At 49.5% G+C, this 24,503-nt stretch overlaps 2 protein-coding genes across 5 annotated transcripts in view; one reads left to right on the top strand and one right to left on the bottom strand.

The window, feature by feature from the left end:
* Nucleotides 1–345: 345 nt before the first annotated feature.
* Nucleotides 346–9,859, top strand: Fam131b (family with sequence similarity 131 member B). Of its 4 annotated transcripts, none has more exons than XM_078040686.1 (7): nucleotides 348–531; nucleotides 3,008–3,117; nucleotides 3,465–3,500; nucleotides 3,799–3,892; nucleotides 4,185–4,382; nucleotides 5,989–6,132; nucleotides 6,347–9,859. In XM_078040686.1, exons 1-7 carry the CDS (start codon nucleotides 504–506, stop codon nucleotides 6,817–6,819), a joined length of 1,083 nt encoding a protein of 360 aa, XP_077896812.1. In that variant the 5' UTR covers nucleotides 348–503; the 3' UTR covers nucleotides 6,820–9,859. The 4 variants fall into 4 exon arrangements, with proteins under 4 accessions (XP_077896813.1, XP_077896812.1, XP_021582909.2 ...); XM_005326615.5 differs by lacking the exon at nucleotides 348–531 and adding an exon at nucleotides 1,774–2,907; XM_078040687.1 differs by lacking the exon at nucleotides 3,465–3,500 and having other exon boundaries at nucleotides 346–531.
* Nucleotides 9,860–9,938: 79 nt separating this feature from the next.
* The window catches only part of Clcn1 (chloride voltage-gated channel 1), a 31,779-nt gene continuing 17,214 nt past the window's right edge, over nucleotides 9,939–24,503 (bottom strand). Inside the window, exons 13-23 of the mRNA XM_005326614.5 lie at nucleotides 22,950–23,019; nucleotides 22,661–22,771; nucleotides 19,913–20,126; nucleotides 19,538–19,671; nucleotides 17,269–17,513; nucleotides 16,775–16,883; nucleotides 16,189–16,268; nucleotides 15,932–15,970; nucleotides 12,242–12,346; nucleotides 12,073–12,159; nucleotides 9,939–11,494 (exon numbers count right to left, since the gene is read on the bottom strand). Coding sequence (XP_005326671.2) covers nucleotides 11,123–11,494; nucleotides 12,073–12,159; nucleotides 12,242–12,346; nucleotides 15,932–15,970; nucleotides 16,189–16,268; nucleotides 16,775–16,883; nucleotides 17,269–17,513; nucleotides 19,538–19,671; nucleotides 19,913–20,126; nucleotides 22,661–22,771; nucleotides 22,950–23,019 — 1,566 coding nt within the window. The 3' untranslated portion in view covers nucleotides 9,939–11,122. The remainder of the gene's footprint in view (nucleotides 11,495–12,072; nucleotides 12,160–12,241; nucleotides 12,347–15,931; nucleotides 15,971–16,188; nucleotides 16,269–16,774; nucleotides 16,884–17,268; nucleotides 17,514–19,537; nucleotides 19,672–19,912; nucleotides 20,127–22,660; nucleotides 22,772–22,949; nucleotides 23,020–24,503) is intronic.

Raw genomic sequence — 24,503 nt, 5'->3', positions numbered from 1 at the left:
CACCCCATCCTACTTTCTAAACCTAAAGCATTCCCACCCCCAGCCCTCAAAGTCCACCCGCCGGCGTCCCAGGGTGGGCCCTGGGTTCCTGCCCCGGCTCCCAACACGCCAGCCGGGCACCCTGGGATCCCACCCGCACCCCGGGGAGGGGTCTGGGAAGGGCAGGCGGAGGGAGGCGGCAGCGGCGCGGCGAGGGGCGCGGGGCGCGCGGCGGCGGGGTCGGGGCCAGGGGCGGGGAGGCGCCGGGCGCAGCCAATCCCCGGGCCGCCCCCTCCCCGGCCGCCGCGAGCCGAGCCCGGGCGGGGGAGCCAGGCGGCGGCGGCGGCGGCGGCGGCGGCGACGGAGGCTGCCGTGGGGAGGGATGGAGAGGGGAGGGGGGAGCGGAGCCGAGCGGAGACAGCCGCGGCGCTGCAGAGCGGCTGGGGCGGCGGCGCGGCTCCCGGTGCTCCCCCCGGCGCGCGCCCCGAGTCGGTGAGGGCCCGGCCCCGGAGGCCCCCGGAGCCATGGGCTGCATCGGCTCGCGGACTGTGGGTGGGTACCGCGGCCGGGCGCGGGCGGCGGAGGCCGGGCTGGGCCCCGGGTCGCTCCTCCGCCCCCTCCCCCATCCCTGCCCTCGCCCCTCCGGGCACCGCTGCCCGCGCCCGCCCGGCCCGGCCTCGCGCCTCCACTTTCCCTCCATCCGCTCGCGGTCCCTCCGTTCCTCGTCCTCCCGGCTCGCAGCCTCTGGCGCCTCCAGGGCTTCCGTCCCTCTCGGCTCGGTCCCTTCTCCCCGTCGCCTTCCCGCAGGCGCGGTCCCTCTCCCTCCGTCTCTCTGGCAGCCTCCCTCGGCTCCTCCGTCGCTCTGCCCTACTCTCGGTCCCCTCACCCTCCACCTCCAGGCCGTCGCCTCTACTCCGCGGTGCCCGGCGCCTCCTCGCCCCGCGGCTTCTAGAGCAGCCCCCTCCCAAGAGCCCCCTGCCCCGCTCTCGGCTCCGAGTGCCTTTTGCACGCCCCCTCCCCATCCCGCCAACCTCCCTCTGGATCGGGTGTTTTGCCCCCAACCCTTTTCCTCTCGGTTGCCTTTTCCCGTCGCTCCTGCCTCCCCCGATTTGCTTTGTTCACGTGCATTTTCCCTCTGGGGCGGGGGCGGGAAGAGCCTGGTGCCTGGGGAGGGAACCGGTTCCGCGCCCGCAGGGAACCGGGCTGGGCTGGGGTGGAGGGGAGAGCGGTGGACACCTGGACACCCGGCGGAGGCTGGGGCTTGGAGCGTCCAGAGGGGCCGGAGCCCGCTTCCCAGAAGGGTGGGGCCGGCGCCACGGAGGAACCCGGGGACCCGCCGGCACCTGTCAGCGGGGGCTGTCGGGGCGGGGCCGGCTCTTTATTTACCTTTGCCTGGGGGAGGTGGAAGGCGCCTCCTAATCCGACCTCTTCCTTCAACCTCTGCCCTACTACCGCCTTTCTATCCCCCACCCCAGACACCCTTTCTGCTCTTGCGGTTTAACAAATTAATCCCACCCTCTCCCAAACCCCCAATTTTTCCCTTTCCAACTCCCAATTTCTCCCGCCTACACGCCCCAGTGAGTGACCTCAGGCTGAGAGAATAATTCGTGTTATTATTACAAACAAACTCACTCTCCGGAAGCCTGATTTCTCTGAGACCCGATTTATTTCCCTGGAGACCCCCCTCCTCCTCTGCTTTCACCCCTTCTCCCCTGTTCCCCTTCCTCCCCCTCCCTGCCCCCCAAAGCTCTGACTCAGCTCTCCCTCTTCCTCAAAGGCCACCTTTCCTCCCTCCCCTCTCTCCCACTCTGCCCTCCGCCATCTCTCTTCTCCTCAGAGATTGTTCTCTGCCTGCCCCATTCCTGCTACGTGCAGATGTCCATATTTTGTATCCCAGTCACAGCCACCGAACTGACCCATCTCAGCATCCCCGGAGGTACCCAAGGGGGAGCTGGCCAGCTTGACAGGGGTCCTACCTCCCCTAATCCCATTAATTCCAACCCCCTTCCTTTTGTATCAGTGATGCCCCAATGCCTCCTCATGTCCAAGACCCTATTCAATGCATCCTTCCCAAGAAGGGACCTGTAACCCCAACTGAGTCACAAAACTTCTTGGTGTAGAAGATCCATAAGAGCAAATGGTTCAGACAGCCATTTGATGCTTGAATCCCTCAGCAACTACCCAAGAAGTTCTTCCCTGAGACTTCAGACAGTGCCACTCTGCACTAGGGCTACGCATCTACCCCCTGGCTCCTTGGTTCACGCGCCTTGGTTCCCTCACATTGCCAGCCCTCAAACCTGTCTACTCTTCCCATGTCTTCAGTTTTCTTGAACTTGCCTCAAATTCCTATACTTTCAATGCCAATTTTGCAAAGTCCCATTGTCTCCTGCTTTCCTATCCCTCCCCTTGAATCTGTTACCTGTCTCCCAACAGTGCAGTGTCTCCATCTCACCCTTCACTCTTTCTCCTCTCACTGCTTCTCTGGGAACACATGAGCCCTTGCCACTCTGCCTTTATCCTCACAAGTTCAGCAGTTCTTACGGAAGGTCTTTTCTTGAGGGAAGTCACATTTCTCCCCATCCCCACCCAAATAACAAAGCCTAGGCAAGAAGCATCTCCTTAAAGTTCTGCTCCCTTTTGTACTCTGCAGTTGGTGAAAAACCCAGATCCCATATAGAAACTGTCAGATTGCTCTGGACAGAATGGAGGATTGTTATCCTACTAAAATCCAACCTCTGATTCCTCCCCACTCTATGTAAACAACAACAACAAACAAGGCCATGAAACACTTTTTCTGAGTGTGCTATTCTTGGTGGAGCTAAAACTGAATGTTTTGGCTCAGCATTATTATTTCTCTCACCAAAAATATTGGGACACTAGGAAATGGGAAATCAGAAGAAAGCATGACAGTTGTTGAGAAGAGATGGGGTATGTATAGTCCCAGTCTGTGGCCTCAGCATTCTGTGAGAAAAGACAGAGGACAGGCCCAGGGGACAAGAGTGAGCAACTAACCTTCTGGTCCCTTCAGGGAATGAGGTGATTGCAGTGGACTGGAAGGGTCTGAAGGATGTGGACCAGATCAACATGGACAGCACCAGCTCACTGCATGGGAGCAGCCTCCACCGGCCTTCTACGGAGGTAAGGCCTCCCTGCTTGGCTGCCCCCTTTGCTGGAGAACTCAGAGATCCCAAGAACAGCCATGAACGGAGCCCCTAAGTATCTCGCTGCCTGATCTTTGAATTCCCTTTCCAAATTTCATGGCAGCATCCCCAAAAACTCCTTCAGACTGACACTTTTACAGAACATTTTTTCCCGCTTTTCTGAAAATACATGCCAGCCGTTCCCACTGAGATCCTACTTCCCCACGTTAGCCTCAGGAAAGCTGGCTGCACTCGGCATACTTCTAGACATCCCTCTGAGGAATGTGGGTTTACGCACACCCTTGGAAGTGCCTACAATACCATTCCCTTTCCTCTCTCCTACAGCAAACGCGAACTGATTTCTCCTGGGACGGCATCAATGTGAGTGCACTTGCGCCCAGCCTTCCCCAGTCCATACTAACCCCTCTTCTTTATAGTCTCCCTTAGACCTTCCAGAGGACACGCGCTGCCTAGCTCCAGCAGGCACTGTGGGCCCTCCCATGCTCCACCGTGTCCTCCATTTTCAAGAGTGATTGGAGTATATACCTCCTGGGGACTCTAGGATATATGACCTGCCCCAGTGCATATTATTTGTAGAAACCACGGACCCCTCTCCACTCATAGAACATCCCTATACCTTCTTGTTCTTCTGCTCCTCCTCCCATATTCCCCATTGCAGCTCTCCATGGAGGACACAACTTCCATCCTTCCGAAGCTTAAACGAAACTCTAACGCCTATGGCATCGGGGCCCTGGCCAAGTCATCTTTCTCAGGTGAGACCTGCAACCTGGAGATGCATCCAGACAAGGGAATACTTACAAGCTCCTGGTCTCTGTCTCCTCATCCTTTCAGGCTTGATAAGGGCCCACATCCCCACACTCCTGAGTTATTTGTTCTTTTTTCCAAGCTCCTATGTCCTCCTCGAGGCTTGTCCCTCTTATGTTGAGTCCCGTGGGATACTTGCTCTAATGGGATGGCAATCCTGTGGCCTGGGGCAGGGATGATGGGGGGGCAGGGTCTAATTTGCGATATTCTGGAGGATATGGAGAATGTCTGGCTCCTTAGGGATCTCAAGAAGCATGAAGGACCATGTGACAAAGCCCACAGCCATGGGGCAAGGCCGGGTGGCCCATATGATTGAGTGGCAGGGCTGGGGAAAGGCCCCAACCATTCAGCCGCAACATAGCCATGAGGCGGTGCGCAGGGACACGGATGCCTACTCCGACCTCAGCGATGGCGAGAAGGAGGCGCGCTTTTTAGCAGGTACTTGAACCTTGAATCCTCAAGAGATATGTTTTGAGATGACCACAGACTGACTCTCCAGACTGTTTCCCTATGCTGACCCCATCCATATGCTGACCCCAGGCTTACATTTCCCAATAATTTCAAGGGTTTTGACCGGATGCTGAGAAGGGCCGTCAAACATGCCTGTATTATGATCTTACAAATGAAAGAAATTCTAAGGGATTTGTGAGCCCCCTTATCCTGATGCTTTCTCTCCTACATTGGGGGACTACCCCATGACTCCCTTAGTAGAGAGAAATGCAGGAGCCTTGGGCTTCAAAGCCTCTGCTTCTACTCATGTTTCTAGAAGTGAAAGAAGGCCAGGCCTTGGGGATCTCTTCTAGCCTTAGCCTGACAGCATTTCGTGTCAGGAATTCACTTACTGGGCTCATTACTTGTGACAACCTCTTCATGCTCAAGGGAACTGGACTAGGAGACAGCGGTCTGCAGAAGGAGTTGAGTTCTAGGAACGCAGCATAGGTTCCATTACAGACATGTAGTTTACCCATAAGGGTGGCAGAGCTCTTATGACAGGCCTGAAAAAATGCCTACAAAGAGGGATGGGTGTAGCAGCAAGGCAAGATTTGGTGTGTTGGTGGTATGACAGCAGGACATGCAGGGGTTGGGACAGGGCAGTAGCAATACAACCTTCAACTGACTCATCACTTTGACTAGAATAGGGTCCCCCAAGTATGTCTACTATTATACCATGTCCACTATTATACCCTTCTTTCTCCTTCCAGTCCCTTGAGCTTACAGTTTATAACACTGTAGACCCACATTCCCTTGATGTGCCTTTGGGGATTCTCTGTTGTTCTTGAGACTTGCCAGTTAGCTTCTGCTCTCAACCGCCTAATACTAGGTTCAATTCCTAAAATCCTGCGAAGATGAACTTTTGGAAATCCCTAACTTTTAATCTCACTAGAGACCCCCAACTCTTTCCCCTAGGCATCCTAAAGCTGACCTTCTGGGAAGTCCCACAATATTGCCTTGTTTCGAGGCATATACAAAAACTATGCTGTTCAATACAGTAGCTACTGGCCACTTGAAATGTGGCTAGTCCAAATGGAGATGGGCTCCAAGTGTAAAATACTGACTGGATTTCAAAGACTTCCTATTAAAAAAAGAATGCAAAATATCTCATTAATCGTTTTTATTTTTTTAAGAGAGAGAGAGAAAGAGGATTTTTTTAATATTTATTTTTTAATTTTCGGTGAATATAACATCTTTTATTTTTATGTGGTGCTGAGGATCAAACCCAGCGCCCCACGCATGCCAGGCGAGCGCGCTCCCGCTTGAGCCACATCCCCAGCCCCCCATTAATAGTTTTTATATTGATGATATGGTAAAACGATAATCTTTTATACCTACTGAGCTACATAGGATATAAGATATATTGTTCAAGTTAGTTTTACTTGTTTCTTTTTTTATTTTCTTAAATATGGCTATTATGAAGTTTAAAATGAAACTGGTGGCTTGCATTCTGATTCTGTTGAGCTTCGCTGCAGTAGGGTGTCTCTGCCCCCTTTGCGTGTGTCCGCGGGTCCCCTGAGGAATCTCGTGGTGACTGCACTTCTTCTCCCAGGAGTCATGGAACAATTTGCTATTTCCGAGGCCACACTCATGGCCTGGTCTTCCATGGATGGTGAGGACATGAGTGTCAACTCCACCCAGGAGCCACTGGGCTGCAACTACAGTGACAACTACCAGGAGTTGATGGAGAGTCAGGGTGAGAGATGGTTCCAGAACCTAACCCCTGGGGCCTAAGAGGCTCCCCATTTCTGGGCTGCCTCCGTCTACCTGTCCAGGACTTTCCTGTTGGTCTCGACTCTCCCACTGTCCTCCCACTCTGTGCCACCCTCTGTTTTACCTTAGTCTTCTGTGTTGTCATTACTGCCTCGGATGTTCTGTGGCCCCTTCAACCTTCCTGATTCTCTTTACAGATGCCCTCGCTCAAGCCCCCATGGACGGCTGGCCTCACTCCTATGTGTCCCAGGGCATGTACTGTCTGGGATCGTCTGATGCCTGGGAAGCAAGTGACCAGTCCCTCATTGCCTCTCCAGCCACAGGATCCTACCTTGGCCCTGCATTTGATGACTCACAGCCCAGCCTACATGACATGGGGCCTGTCCACCCTGCTTCAGGATACTCTGCTCAGGAGCCTCCACCGTTGCTGGGGGGAGACACTGACTGGGTGCCAGGGGTGGGTGGGGTGGACCTGGCTCGGGGCCCTGCTGAGGAGGAGAAGAGGCCACTGGCCCCTGAGGAGGAAGAGGACGCGGGATGCCGAGACCTGGAGTCGCTTTCCCCACGAGAAGACCCTGAGGTGTCCACTGCGCTCAGCAGGAAGGTGTCTGACGTCACATCTTCAGGCGTGCAGTCCTTTGATGAGGAGGAGGGTGAGGCCAACAACTAGCTTCTTCCCATGCCACTCTCACCTGAGGGGCACGGCTGCAACCCAGACCCTCCCTTGCCCCAGCAGCACAGCTGAAACCCGGGCAGAAGACCTCGGGGGAGCCCTGGACGTCCAGCCCTCGCCTGGAAAGTGGAGGACCCACAGGGGTTGTGTCTAGGCTTGCGCTCTAGAAACCACAGGCCCGGAACTGAGACCCAGGCAACTATACGGCTGTGAACCTGGCATGGTAGTGAGAGAAGAGCCGTGGCTGTGGGTCTCTGGGTCTGCCTGTGTGCAGCCCAGAGACAGGAGGGCAAGGGGCCTGCTGGAGACTGGATCTCAGTTCTTTGCTCCCTGTGCTGTCTGAATGCCTCCGTTCTCCATTTCACTCTTGCTGTTCCCGACTCTGTGTTTCCTCTGGCAGTGGCCCCAGCTTATTCCCACTGTGAGGAGCAGACCTCATGGCTCGGCGGGCACTGAAGGGCACGTAGGTGTCCAGGGTGGACAGTCTGCCCTTGATGGGTAATTTGGCTTCTGAGATCAGGAGCCAAGGAGGAGGTGGAGGTGGCAGCTGGATTTACAGGGAGTTCAAGCATGATTCTCGATCTCAAGGCCTGCCCAGAGTTAAGAGGGTTACTAATGAGATCAAGGACAAACACGGCAGCTTGTTCTAGGATCTCGATCTCGAGTGTCCCATGGTTGAAAGGAGGATCCTACGATCTGGGAAAAGACCAGCTGGGGCTGGCTGCTCCAGCTCTGGCTCCCTTCCTGCCTTCTTCCACCCCTGGCCCTGAGGAGGGTGAGGGACACGAGATCTGCTGACACAGGATGTAGGTGTCCTGGCTGGTGGGGAGCATGAGGGCCAGGGCTCCTCCTACCCACCCTAATTCTCTGGAGCTGTTTACACTTTTCTCTTTGCCTTTTCTACATTTTTATAACTTTGTGGGACTCAGGGTCGAGCAGGGCAGAGGGAGGAGTCGGGTGCTGCTGCTGCTGCCTCGCCCGATGAGGCTGGTGGTTGTGGGCCAAGGTGGACACTGGTTCCTTCTGTCCCTTTGTCAGCTCCTCCCAGAACTCCTGGGAAGGCCTCCCAGGTGTCCTCCCTCCCTCCCTGGGCTGCCTGAGGAGGAAGAGGGGAGCATCAGTGCATCCTTCCTTCAGGATGGGTTTGCAGTGGGGTACAAGCTTACCGTGGGCACCCAGTGTCCACTCTGGTTTGGATTGGAAGGTGGGGACATGGAGCAGCAAGTCAGCCCAGTACTTCTGTGAGGGTGCCTGAGGACAGGAGCCAGTGTGAACTGAGGAGTGAAGCCGGGCAGAACTTGCCCCTACCATTGAAGTGGTGGCCCACTCCTGGCTGATGGCGGAGGTAGAATTTTGGCAGGAGCAGAAGCCTCAGGCTCAGAGCCTGCTTCCCTTTCCTTGTGCTCCTAAGGCCCCAGCTCAAGGCCTGAGTCACACACTCTGTTAGGGGTCCTACTACTTGATCCTCTGCTGGGACAGGAGCACAAGCTACCCATTTTCCCCTAGGCCCGACTTCTGTGGCTTTGGAGTGAAGAGGTCAAGAGTTGGGGTGCTTCTGTCCATCTGTGACCCTTGCCCTCCACCAGTTTCCAACCCTCACACACATGTGCCCCTCAAGTGCAGCCAGTGCTGTCTTCCAGGGGAGGGGGAGAATGGCTATCCTGAGATTGGTTCTCGGCAGAAATGAGAGTGGGCATGGTGAGCCACGGTAGGTGACTGGTCACTTACTTCACCTAATGCTGCCTGAACGGGAGAAAATACCTCTGTGCTTGCTAATGTGTCATGACTCGGCGTACCAGGGCCTCACTGCTAGGAGGTCGGGAAGGGGTTAGCTTGCCTACCCCGGCAGGCAGCTGTCCTGGCCCATCTCCTGCTGCAGGTCGCTGGGGTTTGTGTGCTCAGGCTACCCTCCACCCACAAGGCCCCTGATTCCTTGCCTTATCCGACCCACTCTGTCAGTGCATCACCTTCTCCTCTTTGTCTCATCCCCCAGTACCCTACATTCTACCCCTAGCTCATGATGGATGCCTAATCCAGGAAGCAGGTTCATTCAGTACAGTTCCTTTTTGCTCAGGGCCCTGGGAAGTTCAGAAAGGTAAACTAAAGCAGCTTTCTTTCCTCCCTCCTTTTCCCAACGAAGCCAAATGGTCCCCGATGGAAGATGATTAAAGAGCTGAAGGAACTAGTAGGGTTCACACATGACTGGGGCTTGGTCCCCTAGGTGCTGCCACATCACAGCAGAGTCAGGTGGGGTCTGCCTTTAGCTAGGCGCTCCACCCCCTTCAAGAGGGAGAAGACCTGAGGAGCTGGCCTGGGACCACTTTGGACTCTTCTGGAGGGAGGGACTGCCTCTCTGGTGCTGGGGGCAGGGTGCATGGGGGTTTGCTTCTAGCCTATTTTAAGGGGAGGGGTGGGGCATGTGCAGGAAAAGGCTGGGGGGGTGGGGAAGGGTCGCTTTTCCTTTGGGGTTAAAGGCTGTGCGGCACGTTTTACAGCAGCTCTGGAGCAGAGCTGTTTTTATATTCTTGTGAATGAAATTGCTCTTGCTAAATGATTTTTTTAGGGGGGGTGCACTTTTATTTTCAACTGAATTTATTAAATGAAAATCCGAACCTTCCATTCCTCCCCTTCCATTGTCCCCTCCCCGCCCTCCCCACCTTCCTTCTTATCCTCTTGCTAAGGAGGGGATCTTGAGGGTGGATTCATTATCTTACCCTCGCACCCACCCGTACATCCCACACTGTCTTCCAGGTCTGAGACATCTCCATTTTCATGGCCAGTCTTAGCATGTTTTCTTAATGTGACCTTCTCACCCAGGCCCAAGAGAGATTCTATGACATATATTACAGAGAGAATTCTATATAAATATATAAATATTATAGATTATATACACACGGGCATGGGCTTGGATGCTCATTGCCAATCTCCCTACCCAGGCTCAGCATCTGTCCCTTGGCCTGGGGAGGTGGAAGGGATGCCACGAGGCTGGAGAAGGCCAGAGCCTGTGTTCAACTACACTAAACAGACTGTGGTGGTACCCTCTGACTTCAAGTGTCTTATTTGGGGGATGGAAGAGACTGGGCACAGGGGAGGGGCAGGAGGAGAATGCTGGGGAGAGGACACAACTGCAGAACTAAATAAGGTAGGCAGGGAGGGAGGGTAAGGAGCCATGCTCTGGGGTGAGGAGCGGAGGTTCTGGATGCTCGGCGCACCTGGCATCTCTTTCAGGAAGGCAGGCTAAGGCATGCTCCACAGCCAAGGAGGAGGATGGGACTGCCCGAAGAGTGGGAAGCACCAAAACAGCCTGCCATCTTCAGGGTGCCCTTGAACTCCACACCCCTAGAAGAATCCAAGGAGCTGGTCTAAGAGGGGGCCAAGGATGTCAGAGAGACCCCAGCCTTGGTTCTTAGCAGCAGCTCTAGCAGAGGGTTCTAGGGGAGAGATGACCCTTGTCAGGACAGGTCAATCACTATAGTGGGGTAAGGGAAGATCCATTTTGTAGGGAGGAACCTGGAAACAGAGGGCAACAAGGAAATGGGGCCTTCTGCTAGAGGGAGTCAGGCAATACCATGGAGCCAACCATGTTATTTGGCAGTAAGACACCTGCCCCTTCCATGTGGACCCTTTAGCAACCTTTTCCAGGCATCTGCCCTTGATGGTCTTTTGACACTTTTAACTCACTGCTTGAAGCAGGGGACAGAGGAAGGGAGGTGTGGTTGGCCTTTCCTGCCCTAGCAATGGCCCTAGAGACCAGGCAGTGGATAGGATCTGGCGGCACATGGTTGGAGCAGATGTGTGCCAGCTGGGGCTTCCAGAAAAGCAGCTGTGGACAGTCTGAAGACACATTCTGGGGTGATCTGTCCACAAGGCCAGGAGGTAGTCCCATTTCCCTCTCCAATATGGCTCTTGCAAGGCCACCGTCATTCTGGGCCATTGCTTAGTCTCCAGCTTTGGAAACAAAAGGAAAAGCAAGACCAGGAAGGTGCTGGGACAAAAGCACTGGGGAATTGGAAGGTGGTGAGGGGAGGCAGGGACCCCATCCATACAACAGGAAAACCCAGGAAGACCCATGGGAGATCAGGGGACCTTCCTGGGGATTAGAAACACCTGCCTGGGAATGGAGAAGTGTCTGAATAATTGACCCAAACTCTTCCCTGCCCCAGTTCCGACTCCTCCTTTAAGAATATCACATTTTAAAATTTCTGGGAGGGGCAAAATACAGGTGTGCCCTTCAGGATACCCTGCCCACACAAGTCCACCCTCTGGCGTGGGCCTCTCAGCTCGAGGGCCTGGAAGGCGGTCAAAGGATCAGTTCATCTTCATCCTCCTCGTCCGTGGATCGCAGACTGGGGCCCTGCAAGATGTCAGCCAGCTCCTCTTCTGGTCCTGGGCTCTCCACCAGCTCCAGCTCCTCCAGCTCACCCTCTGCTTTGGCTAAGGCCATGGGGCGAGGGGTCTCTGGGGACGGAGGTGGCACAGGAGTCTCTGGGGAGGGAGGAGCCACATCCCCAGCTCCAAGGACTCCAGCTCCATCCTCGGGCAGGCTCCAGCCCTCTGCAGGAGGCGGGGGTCCCCCAGGGCTCTTTCGAGTTGAAGTTGTGTTCCGGAAGCTGGCAAGGGGAGGGCGGAGCTGCACCCCAGATTTGGTGTGGCCCTCAATAGCCTTCTGTAGCTGGTGAGGAGTAGGAGAGGGAAAGAGGCACAAAGTAGCAAAGAGAAAGATGAGGGCAGCGGAGGGGGGAGACAGGGGAGGATAGACACACAAAAGGAAAGAAACAGGGGGGCAGGGAAGGAGAAGTGGCGAGACAGACATCAGGAACAAAGGAAGGAGACAAGGAGGAGACAAGAGCATGACTGACAGCTCTGCCTGCGGAGCGGCAGTGACTCTCCAGCTCCCCTGGCTCAGGCCCTCTGTTGACCCTTCCTTCCTAGTGACTTTCTTAGTCTCATCCACCTACCTCTTTCCCTCCCATGGCACACTCTTTGAAATGTGACTCAAGCCATCAGCGGAAGGTGATGTGGGGTCTCACCTAGGCGTGGAGAATCCTGTCCCCTTTGCAACTGTAGCCATGGTAGGCTTTGTACCTCCCACTGGTTGCTCCCCCCACTTCCTCCAGTCTCTGAGTGAGACATGGAGAAACGTGGAAGGACTTCCAAGATATCAATACCATTCCTTCCTCACTCGTACCCTCTTGTCCTATGCCCATCTGCCCCTCTGCTCCTCACGGGGGACCCATCATTGTCCATTACCTCTTCCAGTGCCAGGACACCCCTCAGCTTTCCCATGCTGGTCACGTAAGCAAGATGGAGGCCGAGAAGCGAGAAGAGGGTGTGAGTCTGAGTGGGGAGAGCACAGGTCAGTGCACCCCGCACACCTGCCTGTCCTCCCTACAGCCCTGAGTGGCCAGCAAGGCCTTGCCTTGTGCAGGGTCGTTTGCTCCACCAGCTGGAAGGGAGACTGGTCGATACAGCAGCAATCGAAACAGACAGGCTGGCTCAGCTGCTCCTGCTCCCAGGCTTCAATCTGTCAGGCAGAGTAGGACCGTCACCAATATCACAGAGGCCCAGCTTTGACCCGAACTAGCCTCCTTGTCCCTGCTCAGAACCCTGAAACACAGGTGAACCACTACTGACCCTTGTTCCCAGAGGACAGTGCCCCTCTCTCTCTCTCACCGGGCCCTAGACCCACCCTGCACTCTTGGATACCAAGGAAAGGGTTCCTTCTTCTAGTCTCCTAAGCCCTCATCCATGGGACCCCAAACACTGACTTCTGACCTGTCTTTCCAGCCTTATTTTCCACTATTCCCATAGACCCCTTGCTCCAATCAAACCCAATCGCTTTCTGTTCTTCAAATGCACCTTCTGGTTGTCTTTGCTGTTCTCACCACCCGGATTCCGGCACCAACCCCCTCCCCACATCATGTCATTCCTGACTTTCCCAGCCAGTACTTTCCTTCTTTTTCTTCCCTGTGGAGCTCTGCAAGTCTTTCCTTTTCAGAAGTGGCATTGGTTATGCTCGCCCTTGCCTGGCATTTATCTTTCCTCTGCTACCAGACACCTGCTCCTTGATAATGTTGCGTGCACCAATTGCTGTATACACGAAGAAGTTAGCACAGCAACCTCTGATGAAGTCAATCACGCTGAATATGTGTTGAATTTGAGCAGACTGGCATCTCATGGCACTCAGGTAACTTGAGGAAAGCTGGTTTTAGTTTGTTAGTTTTTGAGTTTGGTCTATGATAGGAACATTGAGGCACAAAGGCCAGTATAATAATCTCTTTTTTTTTTTTTTAAACTGGGGATCAAATGCAGAGCTTAAAGATGCTAGGCAAGCACTCTACCTCAGAGCTACATCTTCAGTCCTTTTTACTTTTTATTTTGGGTCTTGCTAAATTGCCCAGGCTGGCCTCAAACTTGCAATACTCCTGCCTCAGCCGCCTGAGCTAAGGTTATGGCATTCTAGCCTGGCTCCAGCGATTCTCTTGACATTAGATAAACACATTGGAAACTCCAAGATTACAAACGAACCATTATGTCATAAATGGACCTAAGAGTTTCTAAAATTGTTCTTCAGTCTGTATTCTCTGAGTGATGTAGTGCTTTACCTACTTATTTCCCTTTTTGTCCAAATCTGTACCTCTAAGCTTCGGAGAATAACAACAAAGGCTGTCACTGAATTCTAGGGTCGAGTGTGTGGTCCACAGAGAGGCTCCCTCCATCTGTCCTTTCCTGAGGCTCCTGGACAGTGACAGTCATGCCTCCTCTAAACTCCTGAATAAAGGTTCCTACAAGGTTTAACCAGCACTCAGCACAGGATGGACGAGCACTTAGCAGGACTGCTGCAGGCAGGATATATTACAGGATGGATAGGGTGGGTCCTGTCCTCTTCCATGATCATTTCTGGCCTGCTCAGCTTCCTTTTTTGCCTCTCCAGCAGCAGTAATACACGCACTTCCTCTGTGCCAAGAATCATTCTAATTGCTTTACGTGTCTTAGCTCACTGAATGCTCCCCCACAACCCTATCTTCATCTTCACGTTGCAGATGAGGAAGCAGAGGCACACAGTGCCCAAGACTCCACAGTCAGCAATGGGTGGAGCCCGGCTTCTAGAACTGTGTGCTGACCAAGGTACAGCCCCTGATTCTGTGTAAAGGGAAGAGGATGCTGCTGTAGGGTCTTGCAAAAAGCTCAGGACCAGTTAGAAACCAGACCTCTAACCGTGTGTACTCTAAACAGAATATGCAGAATTGCTGGGACATTGAATAAATTCTTACCATATTAAATTATTTTCATAATTCCCTTAGTTCCCTTATATTTTTTTGTCAATACCAACATCTTGATATTGTCAAGGTTGTCATCTCATCTGATTTGATCTGAGAAATGTGTTCAAAATATCCTGAATTTGTACCTTATCTTTCCAAAATACCTCCATAACTTGTCACATGGGAGTGGGTAGTTTCTTAAAGTTTTCCTTGGGAAAGACAAGCTGGAAATATATGATCTATCTTCTTTTTATGTCTGGCTGAACTTTATTTCCAACAATCATTAAAAAGCCATATTGATCAGCTGGGCATGGTGGTGCATGCTTGTAATGTCAGTGACTCTGAAGGCTGAGGCAGGAGGATCAGGAGTTCAAAACCAACCTCAGCAATGACGAGGCACTAAGCAACTCAGTGAAACCCTGTCTCTAAATAGAATACAAAATAGGGCTGGGGATATGCTTTAGTGGTCGAGTGCCCCTGAGTTCAATCCTCAGTATAAGAAAAAAAAAAAAAAGACCACATTGATCAAATTAGCTGCCTTTCATTAATTAATTAATTAATTTACTATGATACTGGAGATTGAGCCCAGGGGTACTTTACTACTGAGCCACATCCTCTTTTTTTTTTTTTTTTTTTTTTTAAATTTGAGACAGGGTCTCACTAATTTGCTGAGGCTAGCCTCAAATTTGTAATCCTCCTTTCTCAGCCTACAGGGTCATTGGGATTATAGACATGTGCCACCACATCCAGCTCTGGTTTTCACTTTTTGGTACAATGAAAGCATATGTATTCATATTATCGGATTTAGGAACTTAACAAAATACTCCTAAAATGCAGTCATAGCCCACCTGATTCCTTTTTGTGTCCCAAGGAAGGTTTCTTCTCTTACCTCTGTGATCATCTATTTAACTTTTCTGCAAGTCATGTATCAGAAGGGCGTGTGTTTGGAGGAGTGGCAGGGGAGAAAGGGAAGGTTTCTTTCTTTCTTCCCACCAACCCACAACCTCCTCCTCTGAGCCTGCAGTACTTCTGATATGCAGCACATACTCATTGTGGATGTCCAATAAGATGTTTATTTTAAAATAGAACCCACCATGGCCTTTTGTCAGCTACCCACTTTAAAAGCTCTCCCTCTTCAGGATTTGCAGCCAGCCTGTACTCTTCTGTGCTACACGGAATAGTTGCTAATGGATGTTTTTGCTCCTCTACAACCCCTAGGGCCTGTTTTGATCAGGCTCCCAACCACTGCTCCACATTCTGTTCTCTCCTCACAAACAAGCACAGTGAGAATTGGGTTTTCTCTGGTGGACTTGGTAACTGCCTCTTTAGGAGATAGGCACCTGTCCCCACACATGATTTGTCTTCCTTTTGCAGATCCCAGATTCACTGTCTGACAGTTTCAGGGCCTGATGGGTCTAGTACCGTATCCACCGCCAGGGCAGATTCATCCATGATAGTTTTGATGTGGTTCTTCTCCATCCTTGCGGTTAGAGCTGGATCCATGGTGCCATTTTACTTCAGTTAAGTGCCACCCTTCTAAATGGCCTTTGCCTGTTCTAAAATGTCCCTTAACTCCAGAAGATTCAAAGCTCATTTTAGTACCATGGCCCCATCTTCCCACAGAGGCTCAGAACTTTAACAATTCTGTTCCTCAGAGAATACTGTTGGGCCCATTACATGCTCCCTACTCTCCACAATTATACCTTACTCCCACCTCTCAAAATGCTTCCTGTCCAGGAAGCATTGTTTTATCCTTAACAATAACACAATGAAGAAAGTAGGAAAAAATCATCAATACCTCCATGGGGCAGAACCATCCACCCAAGGTTGCAGTTTCTCTTACTTACCTCTTCAGGTGACATGTTATCCACCAAATCTGTTGAATCCTAGAGAAGAAAGACATGAGTCAAGGTCTTTTTCTTCTCACAGTAGCAACGGTTTCCCATGAAGCAGGAGTCATCTCTTCCTGGCCAAGGCCACAGAAACCTCCTTTCCAAGTCATCTTCCCTGCAGGCATCTCTACCCCTGTTTATGGACCACGGTTTCCCACTTCTCAAAGACAAGATCCCTTTCCCCTAGTCCCTGTGAACACATCTCCTCTCACCTGGGTTGTTTTCTTTTTTGCAGGGCGAGCTCTGCCCAGCAAGCAGCGTAGCAGGCAATGGAAGATGGAGAATCTTTGACCTGAAAGGAGTGGTGCATAGAGAGAGGAAATGGCCAGGGGCTTCTGAGCGGTCCCTGACACTTTGTCACCAAAGGACTGCACTCCCAGGTGCCTCATTTCTGTAGACACGTCTCTTCCACCTCTGCCCCTGGGGGCAGTGATACAGAAAATTGGGCAATAAGACCTCCTCCCGGGGCTGGGGATGTGGCTCAAGCGGTAGCGCGCTCGCCTAGCATGCGTGGGGCCCGGGTTCGATCCTCAGCAGCACCACATACCAACAAAGATGTTGTGTCCGCCAAGAACTAAGAATAAATAAATGTTAAAAAATTCTCTCTCTCTCTCTGTCCCCCTCTCTCTCACTCTCTCTTTAAAAAAAAAAAAAAAAAAAAAAAAAAAAAAAAAAAAAAAAAAAAAAGACCTCCTCCCGCCATCACCAGTCGCATACCTCCTCATAGGAGTAGGCCTTAGGTGGTGAGCTCAGACTCAACCCAAGGCCTGAGTTAGGGGTCTGCTAGGAGGTCTTCACCTGCAGGTTCGGGGGCTTCCAGTGACTGCTTGTGGCCGGGCAGGGGTCCATTGGGCTCTTCCGGGGCGGATGGAGCAGCAGGAAAGGGGGGAGGAGGAGGAGGAGGCAGCTGAAAGAAATAACAAAAATTCTCAGCCTCCGAAAAGAGGCCTCCCTGCCTTTCCCAGTGGGTGTCCTGGGAAATCTAACTCCCCCCCCCCCCCCTGTGGCTCAGGTTCCCGCATCCCTTTGAAGTCCCATCGACAGTCACCTACAACCTTATCTCCTTCAGGGACTGGACTCAGAAGACTGCCTTTATTTCACCCAATCCAGAATTCTGGCTTTCTCCGTCATCCATCCACATTTGCTCTCCGATCTCCTAGTTTCCCTGCACCTGTCACGGTCCTGCCCAGCCACCGCCAAACGGTGGAGATGTCGCTAGCGACCCCTGCCGACAACTTTCTTTCCCTTCGCCCCCTCGGTCCGGCTCCCCCAGGCCCTTCCCGGCTCATCACCTCGGTCTTCCCTGAGAGGTCCTCGTCTTCATCCTCATCCACAAAGGCGAAGGACTCGGGCCGCCCCAGGGGCGCGCCGCCAGGGAGCCCCTCCCCTGCCAGCCGCGCCTTGCCGTCGTAGGGCAGCTCCGACAGCTTCCGCGCCAGGTCCTGGGCAGCTCGCAGCCTCCGCTCCGGACAAAGGTGGCGCTGCAGGAGCGACTGCAGCTCTGAGCGCTCCACGGAGCCCAGCAGGATCATTGAATCTGGGGGGAACCTACGCTCAGCCTGGGGGCTGCTCCGGACTCTGCTCAGCTACCTGGCACAACTGAGCCAGGGGAGCAGAAACCCAGTGTCTGCTTTTTTTTTTTTTCCTCTCCAGCCCTCTCTTTCTAAAAACTCATTTCAAAAATCCTCCAGGGTTGACCTCACTCCATCTCTCCTATTTCACACATTTAGCACTTTACAGGCCCGATTGGTATCACATCAATTGGTGCTAAAGTGTACTTATTTGGATGCTGCCCTCATATAGAATGTTTGCAAATAGAGGAGCTCAGTATTAAAATGGATCAATCAACCCTGTGCAATAGAATGATCTGTGAAAAGTCATTCAAACAGGCTATGACCTGAGCACACTTTGAAAGAAGTACAAACAATGCAAGCACGTGTCTTCTACCCTGGAAGAAGGGAAACGAGGACACTGCCTTTCACATTTGACATGTTATCACTTAAACTGGGTCTTTCTAGACATAAATAAATGCCTACTTTTTCTGGAAAGGTCAGGATATGTTTACAGAAATTCTGCTATAATAATTAACATTTTCATTAAGTTTTAAGGTCATGAAATTGTAGCAGTGTTACTGAGATAAATTGTGCTAAATCTCAGTCATTACAGTGAAAATCCTGTACCTCATGGGCTGTACCTTTACACCAAGGTCCATTGCTTTATAACATAATAGAACCTGCCTTAGTTTAGAGAAAATGTCTAAATTGAGAAATTTGGATATTCTGATTATTTGAAATCAGAACTAACAATCTTAATGGCTCCAAATAGCTCCACCTGATGTTTCTCTATTGCATAATTTAAACACTCACTAGAGAAGTATTTATTGAATATCCAGTAAATATTTAGGACAAGGCATGCTGGAAAGACAGAAGCTATAGCTTGTCTTCCTCACTATTCTTTAAAGGTAGACACTATTCTACCTTTAAGGAATAGTGAGGAAGACAAGACATAAATATATAAACCACAATAAAATAATACAAAGTAGGATGAGCTACCAAATCTGGGCAAGAGGTATGGTGAGGGAAGAGAAATGTGAAGTCACTGTTTACTAAAACCATTCATTACTCCCTAGGGAACAGCTTCATCTCTTCCTTAAGTTGAACATTAAAAACAGATGTGATTTAGTTAAGTAGTAAAAGGCTATGATTCTCATTATTCATGTATTTCCTATTTGTGAATTCACCTACTCCCTAAAGTACATTTGTAACCCCATATCAATATTAGAGGTGCTTTTGCTGTAATTCACAGACACATACAGGAGAACAAAATATTTAAGTTTCCTAATGCTCATGTCCCCATCTGGGGTTGAACAAAATAGTGCTTAGCTTTCTCCTTTCAGCTTGAGTATTGTAAATAAGGATTCTTTTTGCAAGCTTCTTAAAGCCATGATTTTTGCATCTTCAAGCTTTGTAGTTGGTGATTTTGCTGTTGAAAATGACCCCCAAACGTAATGCCATGGTGCTGAAGTGCTGTCTAGTGTTCCTAAGCACAAGGAGGCTGGGATATGCCTTACGGAGAAAGTATGCGTGTTAGGTAAGCTTCGTTCGGGAATGATGACAGTGCTGTTGCCACAAGTTAAATGTTAATAAATAACAAATATCTATTAAATAAAGCACCTTTAAACAGGAACACATATAATATAAGTTTATATGCTGATTAGTTGACAAAATACTGACCAGAGTCTCTAAGGAACCTTATTGCCATGTTTCCCCTAGGGGCAATTGTTCAGTATAGTGCTCACTAATTCTGGGCTCATGGTGACTTTATAGAACAGAAGTGCCTCCAACAATAAGAATCAACTGTATTTATTTAACTGGATTTTTGACCACTTCCTCATTGACCTTTTCCTCTAGGAAGATCAAGATCCCTATGAGTCCAGGCCGGGCCTTCCACAGCAGGAGGGTGGCTGTATAGGCAAGCCTGCTCAACAGAGCCACTTCTGCCTCTGTACAACCCCAGTTTAGGTCACCAGCTCAGAAGTCTGCTTCTTTCCTTCCCACTAACCTTTTGAATCCACAAGTGGTAAAGTCTTGACCGTGGTTGTCTGGAGCAGGTATCGCAATTCCCCGTATGTGCAAGAAGCGGAAACAAACTTCACATCACGTACCATGATGTCTTCAACGAAGATTGTAAATTTGCTATGGAGGGAGAAAGCAGGGTGGGTTAGCCCCCCCCACACACATGCCTATGCCTTTGCTGTCCCTTCCATTCCTCCCTTGAGGTTTGCCATGCACTAGTCACTCACAGTATTTATTAGTACATGGAAACACAAATGTAATTGAAAACAGTGCTTCCCAACATTGACCCTGATCTCCATCTCAACCTCAGAGCCCCATCTCCCTCATCAAATCTGTGCTAATTCCAGGTAGTGTCCCTGACCTGAGCTGGTTCCAACCAAGGTCAGGCAGGTAGGGTAGCTTCTTGACCTGGATGATGCTGTCATACAGGGAGGGCTGCAGGCTCTGAGCCACCATGTTGGCCAAGATAACAGCTACCATCATGGGTAGGATGTGAGCAATTTGACCAGTTAACTCAAAGCAAATCACAGCTGTGGAAACTGTGTGGGACACGGCACCCGTCAGCGCTGCTGCTCCTAGAATGACATGGGAAAGGATCAGTAGGTTAAGGCAGCCATGGTTGGCAAGGACACTTGGGGATGTGATGCGAATTATACAGAATGAGAGATGGGACCTTGGCAGCGCCAACATTCCTGAGATAACAATTTGTCAAGTGTAGAGCTAGAATGCAGACCTGTTAGAAATCCATCCTTTAGACCTTGTTTTGTAATCTTCAGTAAGTCACAAAATCTTTTTGTGTGCCAAGATTTTAATTTACAAGATGAAGGTAGTAATGTTTAATCTATTCTTTGTTTTTGAAAGTTTGAATCTTTTTTTTTTTTTTTGGTACTGAGGATTGAACTCAAGGGCACTCAACCACTGAGCTACATCCCCAGCCCAAGCCCAATTTTGTATTTTATTTGGAGACAGGGTCTCACTGAGTTGCTCAGCAACTCACTTGCTGAAGTTGGCTTTGAACTCATGATCCTTCTGTTTCAGCCTTCTGAGCCACTTGGATTACAGGTGTGTGCCATCATGTCCTTCAAAAGTTTGGATAATTTTTAACTGAGCACTTTATTTTTCAATTTTATATATATATATGTATGTATGTATGTATGTATGTATCTATCTATCTATCTATCTATCAATTATACCTGAGGTGCTTTCCCATTGAGCTATATTTCCAGCCCTTTTTAAATTTTGAACTAATTTTTTATCCTCTAGAGTTGCTGATATGATAGGCATATGCCACTGCACCCAGCTCCATAATTGGTTTTTAAAATACTATGTTAAGCTGGGTGCTGTGGCATATGCCTATACTCCCAGAAACTCTAGAGGCTGATGCAGAAGGATCACAAGTTCAAAACTAGTCTCATATCTTAGCAAGTCCATATCTCAAAATAAAATAAAAAGGGCTGGGGTGTGGCTGGGTGGTAAAGTGTTCCTGGGTTCAATCCCCAGTACCAGGAAAAAAATTTTCTGTAATAAAATCATGATGTTATTTTACTTTGGGCCTTGATGCCAACAATTAATGAAAACCCAAGAATCATTCTGTGGACTTGGAGCAATGAGACCTGATCAGATGCTGATTCTATGCCTCAACTGTATGAACAGAGATTAATTTCTCCGTGATCCCATGCTCTCGCCTGTACAGTAAAAGCATCCTTAACTGATTTCTAAAGCTGTTGCTGATTCAAAAATCTTATGATTCTATGAATCCATCTTGCTTAATTTTTTTAGTTGTTTTCTCCTCAATCCAAATAGTCCCTCCTTCACTGACTACATTTTTTACTTAAATATAAATATTAGACAGCCTATGGTAAAATGTTGGGATGGTATATGTAAAAATGGAGCAAGAAAAAGTCACAGAGGGAAATATTGGGAGGAATGACACTACTGGGTGATGCGTCCAACATACTTCAGAACATTGTCTATCATAGGACACATAAACCGGGAAGTGTCCACCGATGGGGAGGGACACCTGAGAGGCATGAAGATAAAGAACAGTTGACTCTAAGGGATGAGTGGGTAAAGAAAATGTGGTGTATGTACACCATGGAGTTTTATTCAGCCATAAACAAAAACTGAAATTATGTCATTTGCAGGAAAATGGAGGAATTAGAGACCATTATGTTAAGCGAAATAAGCCAGACTCAGAAGGTCAAGGGTCATGTGTTTTTCTCTCATGTGGAAACTAGAGAGGAAAAAGGAACAGAAAGGTGGAGGAGGGAATCTCACAAAAATGGAAGGAAATCAGTAAAATAGAGGAAAAGGACCAGGAGGAGGCAGAAGGGGAGAGAAAAAGGCAATACTGGGGAAGGATATTGGGCAAATTATATTGTGCGAATGTGTGACTACATAATAACAAGTCCCACCATGGTGTATAACTATAATGTAACAATAAACAGTATGGGGAAAAAAAAGAATCTTTGACTCTAAGTGGCAATGGAAGACATTATAATGAGACTGGGAGCAAGGTACTACATGAGCCATAAAGCTGGTTGGTGCTTCTGGATTTGGGTGAAGAGGGGAGGGTGGGAAAAGGCATGAGGATCCGGGGGATTATATCAGTCCCTTTGATGGCTCCATCCCAGAAGTCACTTCAGAGTAAAGGAACTAAGGCTCAGGCAGCTTTCTCCCTGGCTGTCCAGGTAACAAGTAGCAGGGAGAACCTAGAGCTCATGTCTCTCAGCTGTCGCTCCTGTGTCCTTAGTCCTTATTAACATTAGCCCCTTTCAGATGGAGTTTACCCGAGCCAGTCACCTGCTTTATTGGTTCCATGATTCTTAGGAAGGAAAGAAAAAACCCTCACTGAATATGCAGACAGGATCCAAGATGTTTCACATTTAGTCCCCATTATCCCTCATCCACATGAGGAAGCTAAGGCCTGCAGAAGTATAATAGGAGCTGGTGTCAGAGCCAAGGGTTGGTTATTGGCACAGAAGTTGAATTAGATGGCCTCAAATTGAAACCATATTGTGTACATTGCAATGAAGACGTATTCAGAGAGTTTGATTGTGGGAGTTTGGGGTACCCAATGTTTGTTACCAGAGGATGGGAAGTTTCTCACCAATAACTGCATAGCCCCCAGGAAGGATCTTGTAGATGATGTCATCAAATAAGATACCTTCAGGGAACAGCATGGCCATTATCTCTCCTACCAATCTTCCAAATGCAGCTCCTAGTGGGAAGATAAAAGAAGGAACTTGCCGTGAAATCCAAGTTCTTTATTCTCTCTGTTTTCAGGATAATCTCTCATGAGTGTTAAGGGCAAAATACAAACTTCCAGCATCTCAGGTTCTTTCTTGATTCTCAGAACCCTAGATTGCAGCTACCGGTTTGATGCCATCAGAACTTACCTAGCACAAACACAGGCATGAAGCCTCCACAAGGTATGGGCATAGTGGTGGCCACGATGGACATCCAAAACTAGGGTAACAAAGAAGTATTAGAACCCCCTCTCAACTCTGCCCAACACACACATTCACACACACACTCTCACTCATTGTGGTCCTTCCCACCTCAAGAGTCATCACAGAAATCCAGGGATAGCTAATCCTCTGGAAGCCATCTTGCCTGCCATCTTTTCTACCAAACCAAAAACTTGGTACTTTTGGGATGAGGGATCACGAAAGACAACAGGATAAGAAAGTGCCTGCAGATGGCTAAACTAAATCCCTCCTACTTTGAAAGACTGTTTCCCTTTTGGCAATCTGCAATCAGGAATAGAGCTCCAGGGGACTCCCCTTTCAAGCCCCAAAGACGCTGAGCCCACTGTACTCACTTAACCCAGACAGTTCGCCTCTAGAGCAGCCTGAAACTCTTCAAGCTAGATTTATTTTCCTGGTCAGGTAATATTTCTGAAAAGGAGCCCCAGCTCTAACTGGTAAGCACTTAAGTCCTAGTGACTTATTGCGTAATGAATTTAGCTTCCAAGTGTCTTTACAAAGCCCCCTATATGGCGAACCTCACAGAGAAACCTGAGCTATTTGCTTTGAAAAATTAGATCTGGGGACGGGGATGTTACTCAGTGATGGAAAATGTGCTTAGCATATGTGAGGTCTTGGCTTTGTCCCCCACCACGCACACACAAAAAAATCAACCTGTCCTGAATGTACTGAAAGGAAGAAGCAAGAGCCCAATTAGGCAGCCAATACAATAGAAAAGATCTCCAAGGTCAAGTTCATAAGGTAGTATTCCAAAAGAAATTGGGTCAATTTTAGCTAAAGCAGTATGCACATTCTAAGGCAAAGAATACAAATGAACTGAGAAACAGAATGAAAAGAAAATAGTGGTTGAACATTTGAAATATCTGCAGAAGAAATAAAGGCATGAGACTAATATAATAATATAATAATATAATAACTCAGCAACAGGTTTATGATTGCTTCCAAAATAAGTAAGCCAATTGTAGATAAGGATCTCAAACTAATTAGGTGCAAGATGGTAACAGCTAAAGGTCAAAACAAACTGCCATGATTAAAGGATTCACATTTTTTTAAATTGCTCCAACTGCACTGCAAACTAATGAGAAATAAAATTTTTAATCTTCTGGACCTTAGAAAGACTTCCCATCAGTCAAAGCTGAATTGAAGAGACAGTAACGAAGACTCTGAAGAAGCATCATCCCATAAGCTCTGAGATGAGACAAAAGATACATTTTTTAAAAAAAAATGGTTTTTTAGTTGTTGATGGACCTTTATTTTACTCATTTATTTATATTTAGTGCTGAGAATTGAACCCAGTGCCTCACACATGCGAGGCAAGCACTCTACCAATGAGCCATGACCCCGGCCCAAAACACACTTTTTCATGACAGAATATGTCTGTTTAAAACAGTTGAGAACCATAACGTTAATTGCGCAAAATGAAGAAAATATACACTGAGAATTTCTTTGGGTTAGAGAATGCAT

The sequence above is a fragment of the Ictidomys tridecemlineatus genome, chromosome 2 (assembly GCF_052094955.1).
Source record: "Ictidomys tridecemlineatus isolate mIctTri1 chromosome 2, mIctTri1.hap1, whole genome shotgun sequence".
NCBI lineage: Eukaryota > Metazoa > Chordata > Mammalia > Rodentia > Sciuridae > Ictidomys > Ictidomys tridecemlineatus.
Note: the sequence above shows the minus strand (reverse complement) of the source record. Positions and strands in the feature narration are given on the sequence as shown.